The following is a 22,800-nucleotide window of genomic DNA, read 5'->3' as shown; positions in this document are numbered from 1 at the left end:
GAAATCCCCCTTGTAGGATGTCTTGGAATGCTGGAGGGGTTGGTACAAAGGCAGAGTGGGTGTCCTATGGCGGCTGAAGACACAGGTGTGTCTCTGCCTCCCCAGGTGGCCCCGGGCCCAAGGTAAGTGCACCCAAGTGCACCCAAGGGGCACCCTCTCTTCTTGAGTTCTATCCATTTTCATTCTCTTTCCACATCAGAACATTCCAGCTCCGTGCAGCCGGTGTGCTCCTGTGTGGGAGGCATTCCAGCCCCACTGTGTTCTGCTTGCTCAGTGCCCGTGATTTCCTACACATAGTCTCCTGGCTCAGCGGAGACATAGGTTCTGCGGGCCTTTGGGACCCTCACACGAGCTGCTCTTTACAGAATGCTTTCGTGCTACGTATCGCTTCGGTGTGGGCTGTTTGTTGTGAGCATGCACAAGCATCCTCCTCGCGCCCCAGGATCCATGCTGCCATTGACCTTGGAGCATTCAGGGCTCTGAATACAGAATCCCCAAAGACTAGAGAATGGTGGGCTGACCAGAGGCCTTGCTCTTGTTATTCCATTCCTGGCTGCCACCAGCACTGAAGGAGAACCCGAGGCGACCCAGCGCCAAGACGTGACCCTGTTCTCTCCAGGACTTCATGTCTCTTGTGTTCTGTTTTGCTCTCCCCACCCTTGCCCTCAATGACTGTGACTTTTGCTATTTCAAGGAAAAATCTTGCCAGCTTCAGAGCATTCAGAATCAATATCGCAGTAAATAAGAAACATAATGAAAGAAAAACACACTCCAGCTTGTAGACAAATTTTATCGCTTAAATTCATATGTTATTATTAGAATCAGCTGCAAATACCAGACTTGGAACTGCCTTTTGATGGGGCAGGATCAGGAATGCTCTTCTAATTTGGGGCAACAACTTGGAGGTACCACCTATGGGCTTTATGATGTTTCCCTGTTGCTTTAGGCTACTTGTGGGTTTTTTTTTGTTTTGTTTTGTTTTTGTTTTTTAAAGGTGAAATTTAAATGGGGGAAAACAGAGGAGAGGAATTTCACAAAGGAATTGAAAGCAGGGATGGCTTCCCTTTTCAAAGCCCCTCTCATGAATGCACAACTCTGTGGGATATATTTAGTTTAACACTTTGGTATATTTTGTGCCTTACATCTCTTTTCTTGCTTCTTTTCCTCTTTTGCTTCTTTGGTCCTTGCTTTGATCTCGCTATGGAATAGACTTTAAAATGCTTTCACACACAGCAAAAACATCTCTTTTTAATCTCCCCCATTCTTCCTGAAGTTTTCTGCTCCCGCCTCTTTTTTTTTTTTTCTTTTTGCTCCCATAGTCAGAAAATGCATTATTTAAGTCACAAAGCTGAGAGCTGCTCGGAGAATAAAATACGCATTATAGTCGCCTTCTGTATTATTTCAACCTGCATTTTAACGTGCTCACTTCCTTTCTGTGGATGTTTGCAAGGGCCAGGATTTCAGAGACAAGCAGGCTTGTGCAGTGGAGTGGGGACCGTGGCTCGTGTGTCACTGCTGTCCTTTCAGAGTCTGGTAGGACTGTCTCCAAGTTCAGCACGTTCTTCTAGATGGCCCGCCCCCCCCATCCCTTTCAAGCCTCTCCAACAGCCCATGGGTTTGTTCTCTGGAGAGGGCGATCACCATCCGTGGATGGTGATGCCGAGAGAGGTAGATGCATGCACCGAGCTCAGAGGGAGAGTATGGGTGCCTCAGAGTTACAGAGGGGGCCAGTTCCGGGACAAATCTGGGTCAGAACCCTACTTCTCTGTGCAAGGTATGGTTCCTGCATGAGCAGACCAATGACTTCAGATTTCACAGCCCTGCATCCACAGGAATCAGGGGCAGAATGACAGGCAGGGTAGCCCGTGTCACTTTCAAACTGTGTGACTTGCGGTAAGGACCTTGTCCTCTCTGCGCTCCAGTTGGCTCATCCATAAAATGGAGATAATACCCCTTACGTCACAGCGTCATTGCGAGGGTAGAAAGAGTTGATAGAACCAAAGCGACTACAACAAGTATGTGGTCCTTAATTAGTGCCAAGAAGTATTAAATGTTAAAGCAAAAAATGTAAAATCAATACCTGTGAAGAAAAAAGTTGTAGAATGTTAGAAGTTGGCAAGAAAGGTCATTCTCTCATTGATTGTGAAAGGGGAACTAATCTGAATAGTGTTCTGGAGCATTTCATGATTAGCAGACGGTCTTAGCTTGCTTAGCTCTTTTGGCATTGAGACACTTCATTGTAGATACAGACGAGCATCGTATTTGAAGTGTGATTATTAGCAAAAAGGAACTTTGCATCCATGAAGTCAGCCTCACCCGGGTGTGCTCACTGTCAAGCTAACAAAACTTATGCTTTGGGACCTCTCAGGTCTGCAGCCCCATCGACTGTGTTCACCCATTGCTTTTGGACTGTGTTTACCCCAAAGCCCATGTGTTTTTGGAAAATTTATGAAGAAGAGATTTTTTTTTTTTTTTTTTTGAGAGAGAGCACGCAAGCCGGGTTTGGGGTGGGATAGAAGGAGAGGCAGAGAGAGAATCTTAACCAAGATTCTGCACCCAGTGCAGAGCACGATGTGGGGCTCGATCTCGCGACCCTGAGATCATGACCGGAGCCAAAACCAAGAGTTGGACACTTAACTGACTGAGCCACCCAGGCGCCCCAAGAGATTTTCTTTTCTTTTCTTTTTTTTTTAAAGATTTTATTTATTTATTTGAGAGAGAGAGAACGAGAGATAGCATGAGAGGGAAGAGGGTCAGAGGGAGAAGCAGACTCCCCGCTGAGCAGGGAGCCCGATGCGGGACTCGATCCCGGGACTCCAGGATCATGACCTGAGCCGAAGGCAGTTGCTTAACCAACTGAGCCACCCAGGCGCCCGAGATTTTCTTTTCTTAAAGAGGATCCTCCAAATTTTACAGACTTTCGGTTCTACAAAACCCGGATTTGTTTCTGGAACTTCCTATCTCCATTTGGCAAATGAGAAACCCATATATTGCATGACCAGGATATGCAACCAGGTTTCTCTGTCTTCCCTTTTTATTTTAAAAGACAATTTTTAAAAAAGCACTATTGGTTTTTGTATGGCCACTTTTATGCATTTAGCTGGTTAGTTGTTTCAGGCACAAAGATATTTGCGGCATACCCGAAAAGCCTTGTGTTTGAAGTCTATATTCTGTGTTCTTTCTGGGGTACTGTAGCTGGTTTTTACATTAAACAAATCTCATTAAAAAAAAAGACACTGCAGAAATGTAGGGCTAATCACAACTAATAACTCCGCTAAAACCCTGTTTCAAAGACCATGTTTTTTTCCCTGAGTGATCTTAAAACCCCCAAGCGTGGTGAGCTGGAAGTTTTCATCAGGGATGGAGGAAAGGCTGGTGTTAGGCAAGCCTGGGAGTATGACATAGATTCAAGGGCTGGGTCCTCTCCACAGAGAGGCCAGAACCCCCTTCACTGAGCCTGGAGTTGCTTTGGGAACAAGCTTCCGGTCGACTAGAAGACCAAAACGAGGGTCAGAAAAAGCAAACTGGCAGCAAAACCTAGAATCAGATCTTCAGTGAGGCCTAGGTGTTAAAAATCACACTCAAAACTACTCTTCATCTCTCCTTCCCCAACTTCATAGTTGACCCAGGCTTATAGACCAAAAGGCCACATGCTCTGTGATTCCATTTTTATGAACTATACAGAAAAGGCAGATTCATAGGGATGGAAAGTGGATTAGCAGCCACCAGAGGCTGAGGTGGGGGTAGGAAGTGGAGAACCACTGCTTAATGGGGGCAGGGTTTATGTTTGGTGTGATGGAAAGTTCTAGAACTAGAGAGTGGTGATGGTTGCGCCACACTGTGAATGCACAGAATGCCACTGAATCGCACACTTAAAAATAATCAAAATGGTCAATTTTATGTTATGTGTATTTTATCACGCTAAAAACAATGAAAAAGAATCCCACAGTGCTTTCAAGAAGTTTTGGGTTTGTGTTAGAATCGTCTGGAGTGCTGGTCAACCCTACTAAAGCCAACTAAATTAGAAATTCTTAGAGTGTGCCTGGGAACCTGCATTTGCACAAGCTCCTAGGTGATTCCCAGGTAGGGACCACATTCTAAGAAATGCTGGCTTTGAGGCAGGCGTGTTTTGTTTTTTGCTTTTAACTGGAACATGCCATATGTGCCGTTTTCTCATCCCAGCTGTCACAACCCATGCATTCCCCGCTAGTGGCATGCCCAAAGCTGCTGGCAGGGAGAAGGGTTGGTAGTAAGTGGCTGTGGTGGTGACAGTGGCCCTGAGAGTGGCAGAAGTAATATTGGTAGAATCGTAGCACTAATAGCAGTAGCAAGAGGAGTCCTGGGAGTGAGAACAGAAGCCAGGAACCTATGAGGTCCTGGGCAGGGGATGGACCTCATGGTGAGGTTGCTCCGTGCAGGCGTGACCAGCAATGGGGATCCGGTTTGGGAAACAGCAAGACAGACCCTCACCATGTAGACTGAGGTCACCTTCAAGGAGCTCCATCTCTCAAAGGAGGCAGGAGAAGAAGGTTCACATAGTGGGAAAAGCAGAGATGGACAGTGGCACCACTGGGATTCTGGAACGTCTGCTCAGTCAGGAGGAGTCCCGTTCCATACACAGGGGCTAATTCACACAGATGGGGTTGTAGAGGTGGTTGCCACTAAGCCAGAGCTACCCAAAGCGCGATTGCCAGGCTAGCAGCAGCAGCAAGCCCCTTGAAACTTGTTAGAAATGCAAGTTCTTGGACCACACCCCAGACCTACCAGGGATTCAGATGCAGGTCAACATTTGAGAGACACTCATCTGAGCTTACACTGATTCTCTTGAGTCGCCATACCTTGAGGGAGAATTAGAACATTCAGTAGGTCTCATCATCAAGACATAATAACTGTGAGGGTTGAGAGGTACAGACATGGCTCAGCCCCGGGCAGCATGGCCAGTTCCAAGTTCACGTCTTTGTGGCACCAAGGTTCATGGACTGGTTCTGCAACAAGTAGAGATGAGTTTGCAAGGTCATCACTTGCTTCTGAGCAGGGCTTAGATACAGGACTGGACTGATGGTTTATTCTCTAATATCACTGAAAGTGTGGGATCTAGATATAATTCTGTAATAATGTTTTTGCTATAGTTCTCAGTCTCTGTAACTTTCTTGTTGCCAATATGTACTCCTTAAGCCTGGATGACAGGTGTTTCTTTTATTGATAAGGAGAAGATACATCTCTCTTCTGGTCCCTTCTGATTACAGGTGGTGTTTGCTTCTTCCCTCTTGACCTCCCCAAATGCTATTTACCAAAACCTTAGGAAACACAAAGATTCCCAAATGACTCTGGACCAGTTTACTATTTGATTTTATGACACTGGAAGGTAAACACTTATTTTTGCAGACTCGAGTTTTGTTTTTTTTCCTCTGAGTTTGCTGGTGAGAAAAATCATATGTAAAATGTATTTCTTACTGTTATTATAATATCCAAGCTTGGTTTCATCTGCTAAGGATGATAAAGGATCTCAGGTGGTGGGGGTGACATTTCTTACCACTGTCAGGTTGGGAGTGGGTTTCTTTCCCTGGTGAGCTTGAGGGCCTTGTTTTTACTTGGTTAACTTGTAGGCTCTCTTGTTCTAAGACAATTTCCAAATCTCAACACCCCACTACCTCAGACTGTTAAAACTGTGTTCCACCAGGAGTAGTCTTTCTGGAAGTCTCCTGAGCTCTCCCACTCATCCACTTCTCTTGATGCAAACCTATCCCTGCAGGGCACAGCTGCTTCCAGAAGGAAGTTCCTTTTTCTCTCTGGTCCCATCAGGAGCCTACTCTTTGTCTAGATCTAAGGGCCATTCTCAGCTCTCATTTCCTCTAATGCATTTGATTTTCCTCACATTGGACGTTGGGTTACTCTTTGAGGATAAGGATTGCGTCATTTTCAGCCATGCAAACGCTCTGCACATATTTGTGAAATGAATGCGCATATCCTCCTTTTGAGGCTCTACCCTTGATATGATTCTGCCCCTATGACCCTGTTTCTAGCCAGCCTTGTTCCCTAGTTCTTCTTCCTGCCTCCTAAATGTGCCCCAAAATGCTGTTCCAAGTCTTCACTCCATCTCCTGGAGTCTCCAGCCTCTTGTATGATATCATCTCTCACCACTGTGTCCCCAACACTATGTGCCTCTCTCCTCACCTCTGGGTCACTAGTTTGGTTCAGCAGTCTACCTGAGTGTCTGCTGGCACCTCACCCTGTCCCCAGGTGAACTCACCAACGTGTTCTTCTACTTCTCTTCTTTTTCTCTTTTCTAATTTATGACATCATTCCAGTCCCCCAGACAGTGATTCTGTCATCTAAGAAGACTCAATTCCATGCTTATGTATTTTGTTGTGTGTTTATGTATCCTGGGATAGTGAGAACACATGTCCAAACCTTCTGCTTAACGCAGACACTTGCTTCTTCATGAACCCCCCTGCCCCAAGCCAAATAATTTCTCCCTCTGTGACCCTTCCTAGCACTTCCTTGTATGGCCATTTTTCTTAGGCCATTAGCTCCATTTTCCTTATCATGCTGAATATTGTCATTTGGGGAACATATCTTGCCTCCTTACCTAGACTGTAAGCATCTGGAGGAAGCCCTTATGTCTGAATTGATTGTAAATCCAGGCAAGGGCACGAGCCACCACCTTTTGAGGTGTCGAACCACATGAGGTAACTGGGAAAAGAAGCCTGACCAGTATCCCTTGTTCTTGAATCTTGCTGGTGAGAGGGTGACTTCTCCCTCAGTGTTCCCTTAAAAGCCCATAGACCATCACTTCCGTTGTATTTAGAACAAAGTGTCCCCAAACTTTGTAAGTGAGGATGGTGTCTGCCCCTATACAGTAGGCCCCAGGCTTCAGAATGATATGGACTAGCTAGAAAGACAAGCTATCGTTCATGGGAAGTTATAAAATTGATCTACGTTAATAATGTTAATGGGTCAATTATTATTAGAAATCACATTTATTGAATGCCTATGAAGGGCTTTAGATGTAACATCTCTTTTTTTTTTTTTTTTTTTTTTTTTAGCAGCCATAGGGCTAGGACCAAATGATTGGGCGTTTCCCCTTTATACTTTTCAAAGCCCTTTAATGTCTGTATCTCAGTGGCCTTGAGCTGTAGAAGGCAGTGCTAATGAACCACACCGTATTTTGCCAACACTGTAAATGCTTGTCACTGCTCTCCACCCTCAGTGCAGTGTCTCAGTCATAACCACGGAACCAGTAAGGAAACCACTTGGCATTTAGACACAGTGACTGGTATGTCCAGGAATTGCCATCCAGTTATCAGGCAGAGCCCCACTGGGGTCCCAGATCACCCAGCAGCTAAAGAGTAACAGTGCCTGTGGGTGCTCTGGTGTAGTGCTTAGCACTGAGCACTCAGGATATTCTCCCTGCACTTACGAAGATTCCCAAAATGCCTACCACCAGTGCCAAACCTAGTGAATGGGCAGGCTTCCCACTGTAGCATTCTGTGGGTGAGGTGCCCATGCGTGATCCATTGTCTTCCATGGCATGTCCCTTCATCCCCTGACCACCTACCCAGCACTGATGAGGAAGAGTGAAAATCCAAGCAGACATGGCCTGCCCAACACTCTTGCTAGAATTCTTGTTCCAAGAAATTTAGTGAACATACAGGAAAGCCCAGCCAGCCTTCAGTCAGTAGATGGTGTCTAGAAGCTGAAAACCCATGTATTTGGTTATCCTTCCCTCAGGGTGGGTGAAGGAGCAGGGGGTCCCCGCATCCTGGCTTCTCCACCAGCCCCCTCAACAATCCTGGGATGATGGCAAGTATTGGTGAAACCAGTTGGTGAAATCACCAGCAATAAATAACTTCTCGAGGGTGTATAGTGCGCCAGGCATGCACCAAGAAAGCCCTTTGTGGTTTGAGCTCAGGGGTTCTCAAAGTGGTTCCCCATACTCCAGCATGGGCACCCCCTGGGTCTTGTTAGAAACACAAATACGCAGGCCCCACCCCCAACCTTCTGAAAATGGAATTGTGGGGGAGGGGCCCAGCAATCTGTTTCAGCACCCCCAAGTGGTGCCAATATGCCCTCCAGTTTGAGAGCCATTGTTCTAGCATGTAGGACTTTTCCCTTCTTGGGTGCAGCTTCCTCAGGTTCCCTGGGCTGCTCTGGAATCTCTGTCCATGTGCCCTGCACCTATGTGGACGGAAAGAGGGAAAATTAATGCCAGCTACTCAAGGTTGAGCCTTTACCGTGTGGCAGCGATAATTCTTTGCATTCTCTCTATAGTAACTCATTCGGTCCGCACCGTAGTGCTCTGAGGTCCATACAGTGATTATCATCCCCCTTCTGCCCAGGAGGAAATTGAGGCCTGAATTGATTGGCTAAATCTCCCAGGGCCACTCAGGTGATAAGTGGCAGCCCTGGGTTCTGAATCCTAGGTGGCCTGACTCCAGTGTTGAATACCCAAGCACATGCTACTCCTTGTTAGAGGTTTATGCCCCTTCCCCACCCAGATTCCAGTTTTTTCCCCTTTCCAAACAAATACCCCCCCGTATTAGTTTGCTTGGGCTGCCATAACCAAGGACCACAGACTGCGTGGCTTGAACAACAGAAATAACAACAGAAATTTATTTTCTCACCGTTCTGGAGGCTAGAAGTCCAAGATCAGGGTGTGGGCAGGGTTGGTTTCTCCTGAGGTCTCTCTCCTCGGTGTGGGGATAGCCACCTTCTCAATGTGTCCTCTTTGTGGGTGCCTCCCCCACCCCCCCGGTGGCTCCAAATCTCTTCTCGTAAGAACACCAGTCATACTGGATTAGGGCCACACTAACAACCTCATTTTAAATTAATCACCTCTTTCAAGTCCCTCTCTGCAAATAGGATCACATTCTGAGGACCTGGGGGGTAGGGTTTTTTTTTTTTTTAAGATTTTTTTTTATTTATTTGAGAGAGAGAATGAGAGAGAGAGAGCATGGGGGGGGAGGGTCAGAGGGAGAAGCAGACTCCCCGCTGAGCAGGGAGCCCGATGTGGGACTCGATCCCGGGACTCCAGGATCATGACCTGAGCCGAAGGCAGTTGCCCAACCAACTGAGCCACCCAGGTGCCCCAGTAGGGTTTTGACAGATAGATTTTGGGGAGTGCACAGTGCAGCCCATCATGTTCCTATTCCCACACCATCTGTGCATAGGACTGACAGGAACTGTTCCATGTCTCCGTGCCTTGGAGACTCTCTCCTTCCCATCCAGCTACACACCCTGGCCTCTGCATTTCTTCCCGGGTCCCATGGCTGCATCATCCCCCGGGACAACACCCATGACCTAGAGAGCTCCACTTCTCCCTATGCTCAAATGTATGGCTTTAATTTCCCAAGGTTGCCGTGTATAACTAAGAAGTGAGGGTTCTACACGGCATCTATAAATACAACCTTTTTGGGTTTCTCTCGAGTGAAGTCAGAGGTAAAAGTATCTCTTAAAGTATGGTTTATGGTCTGCTTGCATGCTCCCAAGCCCCATGAGTGACCCATAGCCTGCTCTCCAAGGGTGGATCCTTGCAGGGGGCAGATCTGTGAATCCCCTCCCGGGGAGCCCCTCCCCCCTCCTCCTCCATCTGGTGAGTCTTGTGTACAGAGAGGGGTCAACCGTCCTGTCTATGGTGTTAGACATAGACATGGTTCATGTTTTAGTCCTTCCATTACTTGATGTGTGACCTTGGGACAGGTTAGCCCCCCCGAGATTATTTCTTCATTTGCAAAGTGGAATGAATCAAGCTAATTAATGGAATTAATCTAATTCCCTCTTAGGTTGCTGTAAGGATTAAATTAGATCATATAAATAACACACTGTATACCACCTGCTTGTTGCAGAAGGGAGGGTGTTCGGGTGTTCTATCTCTGGAGGAGCAGCATTTCTGCAACTAGACAAAGATTGTTTTGTTAAACTAAGACCACAGTAACAACCTTGTTGACTGTGCGTCTGGTGCAGGACTATGAGTCTGGACCACCCAGGACATGTACTCTAAGAACCAGTGTATGTGCTGCTGGGAAAACTGATATAGAAGTTGAATAACGGGACCCAGGGGACAGTGGGAGGGCAGGAACGCTGGCCTAGAAAGGAGGAAAGGCCACAAAGAAAAGCAACCTCAAAAGACATCTGCAAGCCTGTAGCAGCCAAAACGTAAAAGCCAGATGTGGATTCTGTCCAGCTGTATACCTTGGACGTGGGACGAACATTGCTGTTCTGGGTTGGTGTGTCAGTAATGCCTCCTTACTCTCACGCTGACCAAGTTGTCTCTTCTACTGAAATTTCTGACATGCCAACTTTTCTGCCTCTCTGAACTCCCTGAAGATCCATTGGCATCGCAGTGGGTTGGACACCCTGGTGAAATGACATGTTTATGGACCTTCTTGCATTTTGTCATTTGTAGAGGAGCTGAAGGCCCCCTTGGAGGAGTATGTCCACAAACGCTACCCTGGGCTGGTGAAGGTGGTGCGCAATCAAAAAAGAGAGGGCCTGATCCGAGCTCGCATCGAGGGCTGGAAGGTGGCCACGGGCCAGGTCACTGGCTTCTTTGATGCCCACGTGGAATTCACCGCTGGCTGGTAGGTCACAAGCTGGACCCCAGGGGCACTGAGGACCCGCAGTAATGAGGTCAGGAGGAGTTAGAATCTGGGAGGTGGAAACTTTGCCTGTTTCCTCTGGGGCTACTAGAACAATGGAGAAGGGTTGGTTGATAATCTGGGACAAAACTGGGAGGCAGGGAAAAATTTGCTGTTTTACTCTGTTCATTGTTGTGGTCATCACCATTACCATCATCATCAAAATTCCCAGCGAAAATGACATATTAATTGGAAAGAACTCAAGGTAATCCTTGCTAAGGGGACAAGATAGCCATGTTTGTTCTCTTCTCCCACTTGCTTTTCCCTTGTCTGAGGAGGATGCTTGAGTGCTATCTGGAGGAAAGAGATCCATTTATAATTCTACCTATACAGGGAAAGCCTCCTGGAACCCACGGGATTATCTGTAACATCATTTGTAGGGAGGGAAGAGTTTATCTCTGCAGATGTGGCCCCCAGTGGCTTCCCAGGTGGTGAAAAGAACAATCTGGGAGAAATTGGGGGGAGGGGCACAGGGAGAGGAGGAGACATAGGATGCAAGAAAAGTAAAGCATCAAAATGCCCAAATCACTCAAGGAGCATACTGACATTGGTTTAGGACTGGACAGCTGAAGAGCACAGTCAGGTGGTTGTTGCTGACTACCCAGTGATAAATCAGAGGTTAAGTAACCTGTGCTCAATTTGCTTAATTACTAAGAAGCAGAGTCTTTAATTTCACAAATCATGTTTGTAACATGTGTCAACTCACTGGTACCATCTTGAATAAATGTTCATGGTACCGGATTGGAAGAGCCACTATCCCATCACCAATGAAACATTAAAACATCTGTTCTTCTTCATTTGCAACACACTTTAGAATCTCTTTAATGGCTGGATCAAAGGAGAATGGTTATCCGCATGAGCTCATGAAGGAGAGGGTTAACACTGGCTCTTTCAAGTGCACATGGGTATCTGATGTCATATCAGACGCTAGTTTCTTTTCCTGGTTTTTCTGTCACCATCAGACCTGGTGACAGACAGCTGTGTGTTTGCAGCCCTGACCTCCCCTAAGCTTCAGAGTTGTTACTGTCTCATAAACGGTCTCAAAGTATGGTCCCCAGACCAGTAGCAGCATCTGGGAACTTGTTTGAGTTGCGGATTCTTGGGCTCCCCCCCAAGACCTCTGAAATCAGAAGCTCTGGGGGTGGGTCCAGCAATCTGTTTTAACCAGCCCTCTGGGTTAACTCTGATGCTCACTCAGGTTTGAGAACGGTTGAACTGGAAGCCTTCCGAACAGATGCGCTCCAATGCTCCATTGGAACTTTTTGTCTTTTTTGCCACATCTTTGCCTCCCTGTTTCTTTTCTGTCAAAACTGGTGGCTCTACCCATGTCCCCTTTCACTTGATTCTTCCCTCCCCATCATGTCACTCATCCAATCAATCTCTAGCTCTCATCAACCTCTAGCTCTAGCTGGTTTCCCCTTCTATTTTGCATGTCTGCCTTTCGCCTTGACCTCCACTCACGCATCTCACACCCTCATCATCATCCACCTAAAGTAACACAGTGGCTGCCTGAATTATCCATTTGACAAATATTTGCTGGATGCCTGCCACTGTCCCAAACACTGTCCTAGGCCAGGGATGGAGTCACCCACTGTTCAGATCTGCCTAGTGCTGAGGGATTTCCCAAAATGCAGGACTTTCAGTGGTAAAACTGGAACAGTCCTGGGCAAAGTGGGACAGTTGGTCACTCAGCTGGGGTTCGGAATCTGGCAGGATTTGCTGTCTGCCCTCAGGTAGCCCATAGTCTAACTGGCCTCTGTGCCAGCCTTAGGCCATCACGCTCAATTTCCACCACCAGAGTGACAGATGTCCCTTGTGCTGACTTGTTACAAGGTAGACACTGTGTCTCAACTTTCGCTGGGTTATATACTGCAGTCATAATCTCCAACTTCAGTGATTTATGACAACAAGGACTTTCATCTCGTCTGTGGGGCAGGTCAGCTGCTGGTTCTCTGTCTGTAACCCTGCTCCCCATAGCCTCCACATCCTGAGACCCCCAAGGAGGTTTTTGTTGTAACTTAAGGTACCTTGCGAAAGTCAACAGAATTGGTCATAGCAACTTTTAGAACTGGCATTAGTTTTGCAATATTAGCTGAAACATAGTACAGAGAAGACAGGACTTCTTAAAAAAGATTTTATTTATTTATTTATTTGATATATATATATATATAGAGAGAGAGAGAGAGAGAGCACTAGCAGGGGGAGCTGCAATCAGAGGGAGAGGGAGAAGCATGCTCCCGCTGAACAGGGAACCTGATGTGGGACTTGATCCCAGGACCCTGAGATCATGACCCGAGCCGAAGGCAGACGCTCAGCCGATGGAGCCATCCCGGTGCCCCAAGACAGGATATTTGAGTTCATTTGCTTATCATCTATAACTTTAAAACAGCTTAACTTGTACAGTTTACACACATGGTCACTTAGGTAAAGTTCTCCTGAGACTGTCCCTTTTGTTTAAAAAATTGGAATTTGTTCTCCCTTCTCGGAAGGGAACATTGATATTTAACAGTCTTTAGACTGTCATTTCATGTACATAAAATGGAAATCCGGCTAGAAGAGACCATGTAGGAAATGAGTAGTGATGTATTTTATTTTATATGCCAATCTACTTTATTGTGAAAAGATTAGAGATTTGATTCAGGGCTTGTGGAAACTTGTAGTAAAATGCCTTAAGCTGTTAACTGTAAGGTATGACATAGGAATTGCTCAGTGGGTTGGTTGGACTACTTAAGTCTACATTTCTTAATGGGGCTAATAAACAGTATTAAAACAACCACCTGAAGAACACCCAAATTTTAAAAAATACAATCTGTAGATTAACAATTGGATCATTGCTAAAATGAGGCTGTTTTCGGTTATTTATTTGATGTAGCCATATTAGCATCCCCGTTTTTCAAATCCAGGAATTTCAGTTATGGGTTATAGGTCTGGGGAACATAAGAGAATTGTATTGTTATCTAAAACCACGATTAGGTAGCGGGCATTTCTCAGCAAGAGCATTTAGTGCCACCCAAGGGTGTGAGTGACCCAGCGCCATAGCTCGCAAGTCCTGAGCATGGTCATGGCCCCTCCAGTCAGGGTTGACGGGGGTGGGCTGGCGTAACAGGTCATGTGGCGACGTGCATGCGTCTCAGAGAATCGGAGGCTGCTTCCCTGAATGCCCCTGATTAGTATTTGCAATCTTTCACTGAAGATGCGCTTCTGGCTTGAAGCTGCACAAACGGCAACACGCAGACAATTTAAAACCATCCAATACAATGCAATATTGAAATGAGAGACACACGTCCTGTCTCTTCCGTCTGAGGCTACAGGAAGCAGGACTTTTGTCAAAGGACATCCCATTGTTGTGGCTCGGGACTGGCTCTGCCAGTTTCTGCTCCGGTGTGACGTCATCTCGTGTGCTCACACCCCATTGGCCAGAGCAGGTCACATGATAACGGGTTGCGGGCGGGAGTGCGCTGCTCCGCCGGAAGCACAGCGGGCCGCTTGGTAGAAGGTTGGGGTATCTGCAGGGGCGGGAGAAAACAACTGGAACGGGTGTACCTTCCCTCGCAGACTGGGAGGTCACACTCCGCAGCATCAGAAGCGTTAGTGGGACGAAGCTCTTCTGTCCCCATGCTTAGAAGTTCACCACAGTGACGGGGGACTGAGTGCTTCTAAACCTCAGGCCACCAGACCGGCCGGGGGGAGCCTGGCTCCGTCAAGGACACAGTGGAGCTTATGGGTCGGGCGTGAAGCCAGACCATCCGGGTTAGAAACCCGGCCCTGCCACCAGCTGGCTGTGTGGCCCCGGGGCAAGCCACTTTACCTCATTTGTCAAATGCTGATCATTCTGTCTACCTCCTAGGACCATTGTGAGAATGTTTAGAATGGTGCCTAGCCCGCAGTAAGTGCTCCATAAATATCAGCTTCCATTCGGCCGTAAGGAAAAATAGTGTGTATTCCAAGACTAGCACAGACAGCGTATAGCCAGAGTGACTTGATGAGGTGCAGAAGATGGTCCAAGAGCTGAGAGGAGGGAGAGAAGCTTCCTACCAGGAGAAATCAAGGAAGGCTTCTTGGGAGAGGTGGCACTTGATCTGGTAAGACTCCATAGGTAACTAGACTTCCTGCCAGTGGCCACGGGCACTTCTCCAAGGAGGAGAACAGCAGGAGCAGGTGCTTGGAGGGGTGAAGCTCAGAAGTGTATCTGGAAGCCATGGCGAGTCAGTCCCCCTTGGCTTCAGCCTATTTGGGGTGTGCAAAAGCACTGGAGGCGGTAAATGGCCCAGGGTATATTTTATTGCTCATTTTAAATAGAAAGATGAGATGAGCCAACAGGTAATTCAATAGCTGGAAATGGAAAGAGATGGGAGGCAGGCCGAGCATTCTCATTATTCTTCCAAATAATGCAGAGGGATGGGGTTTTCACTTGACTCTTTTCCAAAGCCCGAGCTCTGTTCTAAGCAGGGAGATTAATGCCCTGGCTTATGAGAGCCATCTTTTCCTTCTCGAATCTGGGAAACAATCCGTTCCTACGTCTGCCTTGGAGACACACACCGGTGGGGGAGTCTGACCATCTGCTTTCTCCTAAGTGGGCAGGACTGCATCTTGAACCCTGAGCCAGGTCCCTGCCTATCCCCCACTGCAGGCATGAGGGGGCAGGCTTGCTGGGAGGCAGGATTCTGCTTGCCTTTGCATTTAATTAGTTCTCTCCTGCCATTGCTAACCAATTCAATTAGATCCCTTGTAAGAAATCAATTAAATAATCAATTAAAACAACTGAAATAGTCACACACACCAAGAAGCTAGCGAAATGCTTATTAAAACCAGGCCGTCAAGGGCAGGAGTGACCCATTTTGGGAGAGAAAATTCAGCTCCTGCAGAAGAAACAGGAGGCATCAACCAGTGCCCGAGGGGAAATGGCAAACAGGAACCGCTTGGAGTCAGCGGGGCTTGCCTTGGCTTACCGCTGTCAGCACAAAAGAGAGGCCTGGGGCTTTCTGGGGGAGAGGCCCCCACGCTCTGAATTCTTGCTGCGGGCCCCTCAGGCCCAGGCAAGAGCGACGTAGGATCCCCCTGGGGGCCAGGGTGTGGACCACACTGCACCACCGTACAGAGCATGCTCACAGAGGCACGATCCACCCCAGGGCAGGTCACTCAGGTGCTTCAGTTTCCACCTGAGGCCCAGCCCACCCAGGGCCCCCCCTTTAGCCAGGTTGCTTTTGTTCATTCTCCGTGGTGTGGGGGTCTGTGTCAGGGGAGGGGTGGGCATGCCGCAGAAGAGAGATTTTACTTCTCCTTCCGTGTGTTTCAGGGCCGAGCCGGTTCTGTCCCGAATCCAGGAGAACCGGAAGCGAGTGATCCTTCCGTCCATCGACAACATCAAACAGGACACCTTTGAGGTGCAGCGGTATGAGAACTCGGCCCACGGCTACAGCTGGGAGCTGTGGTGCATGTACATCAGCCCCCCGAAAGACTGGTGGGACGCCGGAGACCCCTCTCTCCCCATCAGGTCGGTGGCAGGCAAGCTCTGGAGGCCATCATGTCCCCAGATCCCAGGGACACAGGAACCTGGAGGGAGGGAGTGTAGGAGAGGCTGCCTGGGGCAGACCAGCAGTGGATAAACCTGCTTTGGGACCTCATGGGGTCTTAGCGTCAGAGATTTCTTGCTGGGGAAAGATACCGCATTTTGCTTCTTTAGCTAAAGTTTTCAAGCGCAGCTTATCAAACAGTGATACTGAAAGATCGAAATGTAGGGAATGTCCACCTCCTTTTATTTGTGCTCCTATCTGATGGGCTGTGTTCAGGAGCTTGCCCTGTGATGTTTGAGAGGTGCTTATTCCTGTGGCTCTGTCATACCTGCAACTTTCCCTCCCCTTTCCGTGGTGCAGGAACACGGAGAAAAGAACAGTATTTGTGTGACCCCGGGGACACCTGGAGGGCCTTTGGGTAGCTCTGTATGACTCTTGCCCACGTCCTACCCTGCTGCTCCCAGAGATGCGCAGATCAGGATCCCAGAGCACACCAGCTGGGAAGCTGGAGGTTGAGTAAAGTGGGTTAATTTTGATGCCATATTCCCATGGCTGCTATAACAAATTACTACCAGTGTGGTGGCTGGAAGCAACGCAGAGGTATTCTCTTATGTTCCAAGGTCAGAAGTCTGGAATGAGCTTCACAGAGCTAAACTCAAGGTGTGCTCAGCGGTGTGGGTCCTTCTGGAGGTTGTAGGGCAGAATCCATTTCTGTGCCTTTTCCAGCTTCCAGAAGTCCTCATTTCTTTGTTTGTGGCTACATCACATCCCTCTTCCTCCTCTTCCTTCATCACACGCCCTTCTTACCCCTCTGACTTTCTTGCCTCCCGTGTGATGGGCCCTTGTGATAACATTTACAGTCTATGTGCATAATCGAAGATAATCCCCTGGCCCACGATGAATCCCATCTGCAAAGTCCTTTTTCCGTGTTAGGTAACATTTACAGGTGCCAGAGATTAGGATGTGGATTTTTTTGAGGGGAGGGGACATTGTTCAGCCCATTACAGATGCTCTGATTTTTAACCACAATGGTAGCTGAGTTATCGTCCAGTACTTCCTGTGAGTTCTGCTCAAGGGCCAAAGTGACTTAAGATCTTCAGGGTTCTGTCTTGAGTTAGAAGAGGTAGAAGAGGCTTGCTTACCTTGGCCCACTTTTTGCGCAGCGTTGATATAAAAGAGAATGGCAAGAAGGAACTCTGGAATAAGATGAGGACTTTCTGCAGGTAGTTCTGAAGTTCATAGTCGTTACATTTTAAATAACTAGGATGCCTCATGTTCCCTTATTTTCCTGCTCAAATTGAAAGCTGAGGAACTAACTACAGTAGAGTAGAGCTGCTCATGGGCAGATATGTGCAACAAGGAAGATGATGTGTTGGGCCAGTAACTTCCTCCACCAGAGATGTCTTGTGACTCAGTTTCCATCCCAGTCTCGGATGTGCGATCGATGCCATTATGGGCAATGCTGCAGGACCACACTCTTGGCTCATGGACTCGTCACTAAGGTGTCACCTGAGAAGCAAAGCATAACCTTTGGGATATTTAAATTTAATGAGTGGGATACCACCTTACATCTATTAGGATGGCTACTATCAAACAAACAAACAAACAAACAAACAAAAGCAGAAAGGAACAAGTGTTGGCAAGGATGTGGAGAAATTGGCATCCTTGAGCTTTGCTCCTAGAAATATCAAATCATGCAGCTGCTATGGAAAACAGTATGACAGTTCCTCAAAAAATTTAAAAAATAGAATTACCATGTGATCCAGCAATTTCACATCTGGGTACATACGCAGAAGAGTTGAAAGTAGGCACTGAGAGGTATTTGCACACCCATGTTCATAGCAGCGTTATTCACAATGGCCGAGAGGTGGAAGTAACCCAAATGGCCACCAACAGATGGATGGGTGATTAAAACGTGGGGTATACATACAATGGAATAGCATTCAGCCTTAAAAAAGAAGGAAGTTCCAACATATACTATGGTGTGGATGAACTTTGGGGATTTTATGGCAAGTGAAATAAACCAGTCACCAAAGACAAATACTATATGATTCCACTCATATGAGGTGCCCAAAATGGCCAAATGTATGGAGACAGAAGAATGGTAGTTGGCAGGTGCTGGGGAGAAGAGACGCATAGGGAAATGTTACTTGATGGGTGTAGAGTTTCAGTTTTAGAAGATGAAATGCATTCTGGAGATCAGTTGCATAATAACATGAATGAAATTAACACTGCTGGACTGAACACACATAGTGCTTCCTCTCTGACCCACAGGGGGGCTGACCTCCAGCCATGACAGACATGGGAATGGGGGTGTGACAGTGGTGTTAGCCACAGAGGGAAAGTAGTGGGTACAGTGCCTTGCTGTAACATGCCCAGAAAACATAGCTATTCCTATGTACGAAAGGCACTAAGCGAAAATTTAGCTTGTATTTTATGAGTTACGGTAATATTAACAGATGATTAATATGCACTTTAAAAAGACCCAAGAAAATAGAGTCGTGATCATGAGTCATTAATATTACATGTATCTCTGATGTACAAAACAGAATCAAATACCAATGATCTCTTTTTAATGTATCATAACTTATGAAATGCTTAATTTGTTAATAGTGGATGGAGCTATTTAATTGTAGGATGGAGTTTTTATGGCCTTTCTGATGTTATTATGCAGATACACTATGATTTCTTAAATGTTAGGACATGGTCGTTTCCACTCCCCACTGTGATCCTAATATTTTAATAGTAATGATTTTATTTTGGTGAAGGATGGGATGGGGAGAACATTTTCACAATCCAAATGGCATTTGACTGGATGAGGCTACTGTAGATACTGAGTCTTCCCAGTAGACAACATAACGTAGGAGATTTTGCGTTAAGAAAATTTATATCCTTAAAAAAAAGGAAAATGTATATCTTTTCTGTTTACGTCTTTCCCTTTTTCTTCCTATATATATATTTTTTTCTCCTGCCTGACAAATAGTTTATTTCCCATGGTTTTCCGTTTGTTCTCTGCTCTTTGTCTCCCCCAGAGCTTCTGGGGTGGAGAGTGAGCAGGTGCCACGAAAGAGAGCAGAGTCCAAGTATAAGGGGGGGCGGGGCACGGGGACTGACGAATACATCCCCCCCACAAGGAGGCAGCTGCTATCAGCCCTGGGTGACAGTGCTGGAGGGGGGGGACCCAGGGCTGGCGTTTATTGGGTCCTCAGACTTTGAAGAGAAGACACAAATCCAGATCATTGCGTGAAATCGCCTGACTTCTAAATATTGGCCAAAAAAAATCCCTCTTCTTCAAAGCTATGAGAGAGACCTCTGTCATTCCCAGGACAGCTGAGGCCCCTGCTTCTCACATCGGGAGCTCTGGGCACCGGCGCTATGTGGCGTTCCTGCGGGACTGGGGGATTTGGGGAAAGGGTTACTCAGAGCCACAGGAGAAGCATAGTTAGACTTAGTGGAGCTTGAGTTAAGCCAAGTTTCCCTTATCGCCTCCATTGTGTGTCACTGCCCTCTGCTGCTGAGATTCTTCTTTGAAAGACTCTGAGGAGCCCTGACCCCACTCTCGCCTCTCATAGAAGGGTCTCACATCTATGTCTTAAGCCCTGATTTTTCTCCAGAGTGACATCATGTCCAATGTCACATCAGTAGCGTTTCTGTGTCAAGGACCTCTTGGCTAACCTAATGAAAGGCATAGATCGTGTCAACCCTGAATATGTCCAAGTGGACAGAACTTTGCATATAATTTCATGAAGTTTATGAATACCTTAATGATTCATAGGGCTTATATTAAGAACTGCTGCTAGGTGTTTCTACTTGCCTCTCCCAAATGGAGAGCCTCTCTTCACCATCTTTATCACCCACTAGACCATATGCTATTATGAAGCCAGGACTGTGGCTAGTTCATGGTTCTAGCCCCCGTGCCTAATTACTACCTGGACCTTAGTAGTTTGCTCAAAATCTTTAGTGAATGAACGAATGGATGAGTGACATTTGAGGCCCTGAAGAGAGGTCAGGGCTAGCGATTAAGAAAAAGAGTGAGAGTGCCCAGAGGTCCATTAGAGAAAGACAAGGAGAACCCCAATATTTCTGGGATGGAGGGAGCCTTCATAAGTGAGACTGACAAGTCTTGATGAATGGTCAGAGAGATAGGAGGACAGTCAGTGGAGTAAGAGGTTTAATAACAGGAAGACCCAAAGCACCATTGGGTTTAAGGGATCAGCTCCTCATAGCCTTGGTGAGACCATTTTAAGGGATCATTTGGGTCTGAAGCTAATTGGCCGTTGGAGGGACAAATGGGACATGAAGAAGTTGGAAAAGTGAGTGAGGTGTTTGGGGCAGACTCGGCTTGGAGAGGTGAGGGGTAGAAACTGTGGAGGAGGATGAATAAAGATCAAGTGATATGCCTTTAGGAATGGGAGAGACTGAGCCTGCACCTCTAGTGCACTGAGTAAGTAGAACTCATGGGGTATATTGGCTGGGTCGATCAGTAGACCATGCGACTCTTAATCTCAGGGTCATGAGTTTGAGCCCCACATTGGGTACAGAGATTACTTTAAAAAAAGAATCATAAAAAAAAGAACTCCCGGGGCATATTGATAAAACCCCACTGTCTTGGTTTCCTCCTTGCTCAGTGCAATGAGCCCTTCCCTTGCCCCAACGAAAACCCCGGTAGACCTCATGATGTTTCTTATCACTCTTGGGTAATGTAAGTCCTAGGGTCACTTTAAGTCACAAATCAGCCTCAGTCCATTATGGAAATTGTCCCATCTCATGTCATCATAAAAACTTGACCTTCCTTGAAATTAAGAACCCCTCAGGGCGACTGGGTAGCTCAGCCGGTTAAGCGTCTGACTCTTGATCTCAGCTCAGGTCTTGATCTCAGGGTGGTGAGTTCAAGCCCTGTGTTGGGCTTCATGCTAGGCATGGAGCCTACTTAAAAAAAATAAATAAGATCTCTTTCTAACCCTCACTGACCCTTTGCAGTGGGAGAGCAGCTGGAGTCCGTATTCTTCCTGTCTTTCACTCATCTGTGCCTCGGGAGGTGCAAGGAGGAAGGTTCTTCCAGGTGCTCAGCGTAGGGCATGGGGAATCTGAACCTCCACCTTGCTTTATCAAGGCAGCAGGGACCCTCCTTCCTTGGGCCTCTTCCAGTGCTCCCTCCACCTGTGCCTTTGCATCTACCCCATGCCCTCTTCCTGCTGGGGTCCCCGTACTCCAGAGCCGCCTTTTATTTCCAAGTAATTCATTCATTAATTTACATATGCATTTTAAACATTTATTTTTTTCAAGCTTTATTGAAATATGATTGACAAAAAGTGTATGTATTTAGTGTGTACAATGTGACGTTCTGGTAGAGGTACACACTGCAAAATGGTTACCACAATCATGCTATTTAACATATCCATCACTTTGCATAATTACTTTCTTTTAAATGGTGATAACCCTTAAGACCTGTTCCCTGAGGTGATTTCGGGTATATGGTGTGTTATTATTAACCATAGTCGCCATGCTGTACATACGATCTCCAGAACTTATCCATCATGTAATTGGTAGTTTGTATCCTTGGACCAGCACCTCTCCATTTCCTCCAGCCCCCAGCCTCTGGCAACCACTGTGCTGATCTTTGTTTCTCTACGAGTTTGACTTTTTTAGATTCCATACGTATGTGCAATCATTCTGTGTTTGTGTTTCTCTGTCTGACTTATTTCACTCAGCATTATGCCCTCAGTATCCATCCATGTCGTTGCAAATGGCAGGATTTCCTTCCTTCTTAGGGCTGGATAGTATTCCATTGTATAGATACGTCACATCTTCTTGATCCAGTTCACCCATTGATGGACACTTAGATTGTTTCCATTATCTTGTAGGCTACAGTCTTGGACATCCCTTTTTTTCTGTTTTGTTGATGATTTTATTTAAGGTGGTAAAGTACACATAACACAAATCGTTACCATTTTAACCATTTTACGGTATAGAATTCAGTGGCATTAAATACACTCACACTATTGTGCACCCATCAACACTCAGTGTCCAATTCCTTCCCCATTAGACAGTCATCCCTTTCCCCACACCCTGCCTCCCCCAAGTCCCTGACAGCTGCCAGTCTGCTTTCTGTCTCTGTGGACTTCCAGTTCTGGACAATTCATATACGTGGAACCGTACACTCTATGGGGTTTTGTGTCTGGTTTCTTTGATTCTTTAATAGCATAAAGTTTGCGAGGTTTTTCAGTTTTGTAACATGAGTGAGTACTTCATTCCTTTTTTTATCGTGAACTTTAATAATGACCACTTTGAAAGTGGTCACAGGCCAACATTCCCTCTGGGTTCTGCATCTTCTTTCCAGGATTCATATACCTTTGTCCCACATGGGAGGGGAGAGGTGACTCTCCCCCTACCCAGGGCTCCCCTCTGCTCCACAGGCCACTTTCCCTTTGCTAAAACCTTGGTCGGGAGCAGTGAGGATGTTTCTTTGCTGCTGGAAGCGCTGAACTGGGCTTGGGGTCAGATGGTAGGATCCCCACTCGCTCCAGGGAGCACCTTGCCCCAGGGAAGCTCTCCTCACACATTCCTCCCCTAAACACCACTCCCTCGTTAGCTGTTTCTTAGCTATTGACATTGAACCTTCTGCACCATCTCCTTGAATTTGGCATCTG

At 46.8% G+C, this 22,800-nt stretch overlaps 1 protein-coding gene across 2 annotated transcripts in view; it reads left to right on the top strand.

Annotated features, from left to right (window-relative positions):
• The window catches only part of GALNT17 (polypeptide N-acetylgalactosaminyltransferase 17), a 451,342-nt gene that overhangs the window by 214,865 nt on the left and 213,677 nt on the right, over window positions 1-22,800 (top strand). For both annotated transcript variants that reach the window (XM_028110173.2, XM_028110175.2), the window contains 2 exons: window positions 10,406-10,580; window positions 15,934-16,131. In XM_028110173.2, coding sequence (XP_027965974.1) covers window positions 10,406-10,580; window positions 15,934-16,131 — 373 coding nt within the window. The remainder of the gene's footprint in view (window positions 1-10,405; window positions 10,581-15,933; window positions 16,132-22,800) is intronic.

Source organism: Eumetopias jubatus, unplaced genomic scaffold (assembly GCF_037043125.1).
Source record: "Eumetopias jubatus isolate StellerSeaLion01/CBP00866 unplaced genomic scaffold, mEumJub1_p1.0 scaffold_12, whole genome shotgun sequence".
Classification (NCBI taxonomy): Eukaryota; Metazoa; Chordata; class Mammalia; order Carnivora; family Otariidae; genus Eumetopias; species Eumetopias jubatus.
Note: the sequence above shows the minus strand (reverse complement) of the source record. Positions and strands in the feature narration are given on the sequence as shown.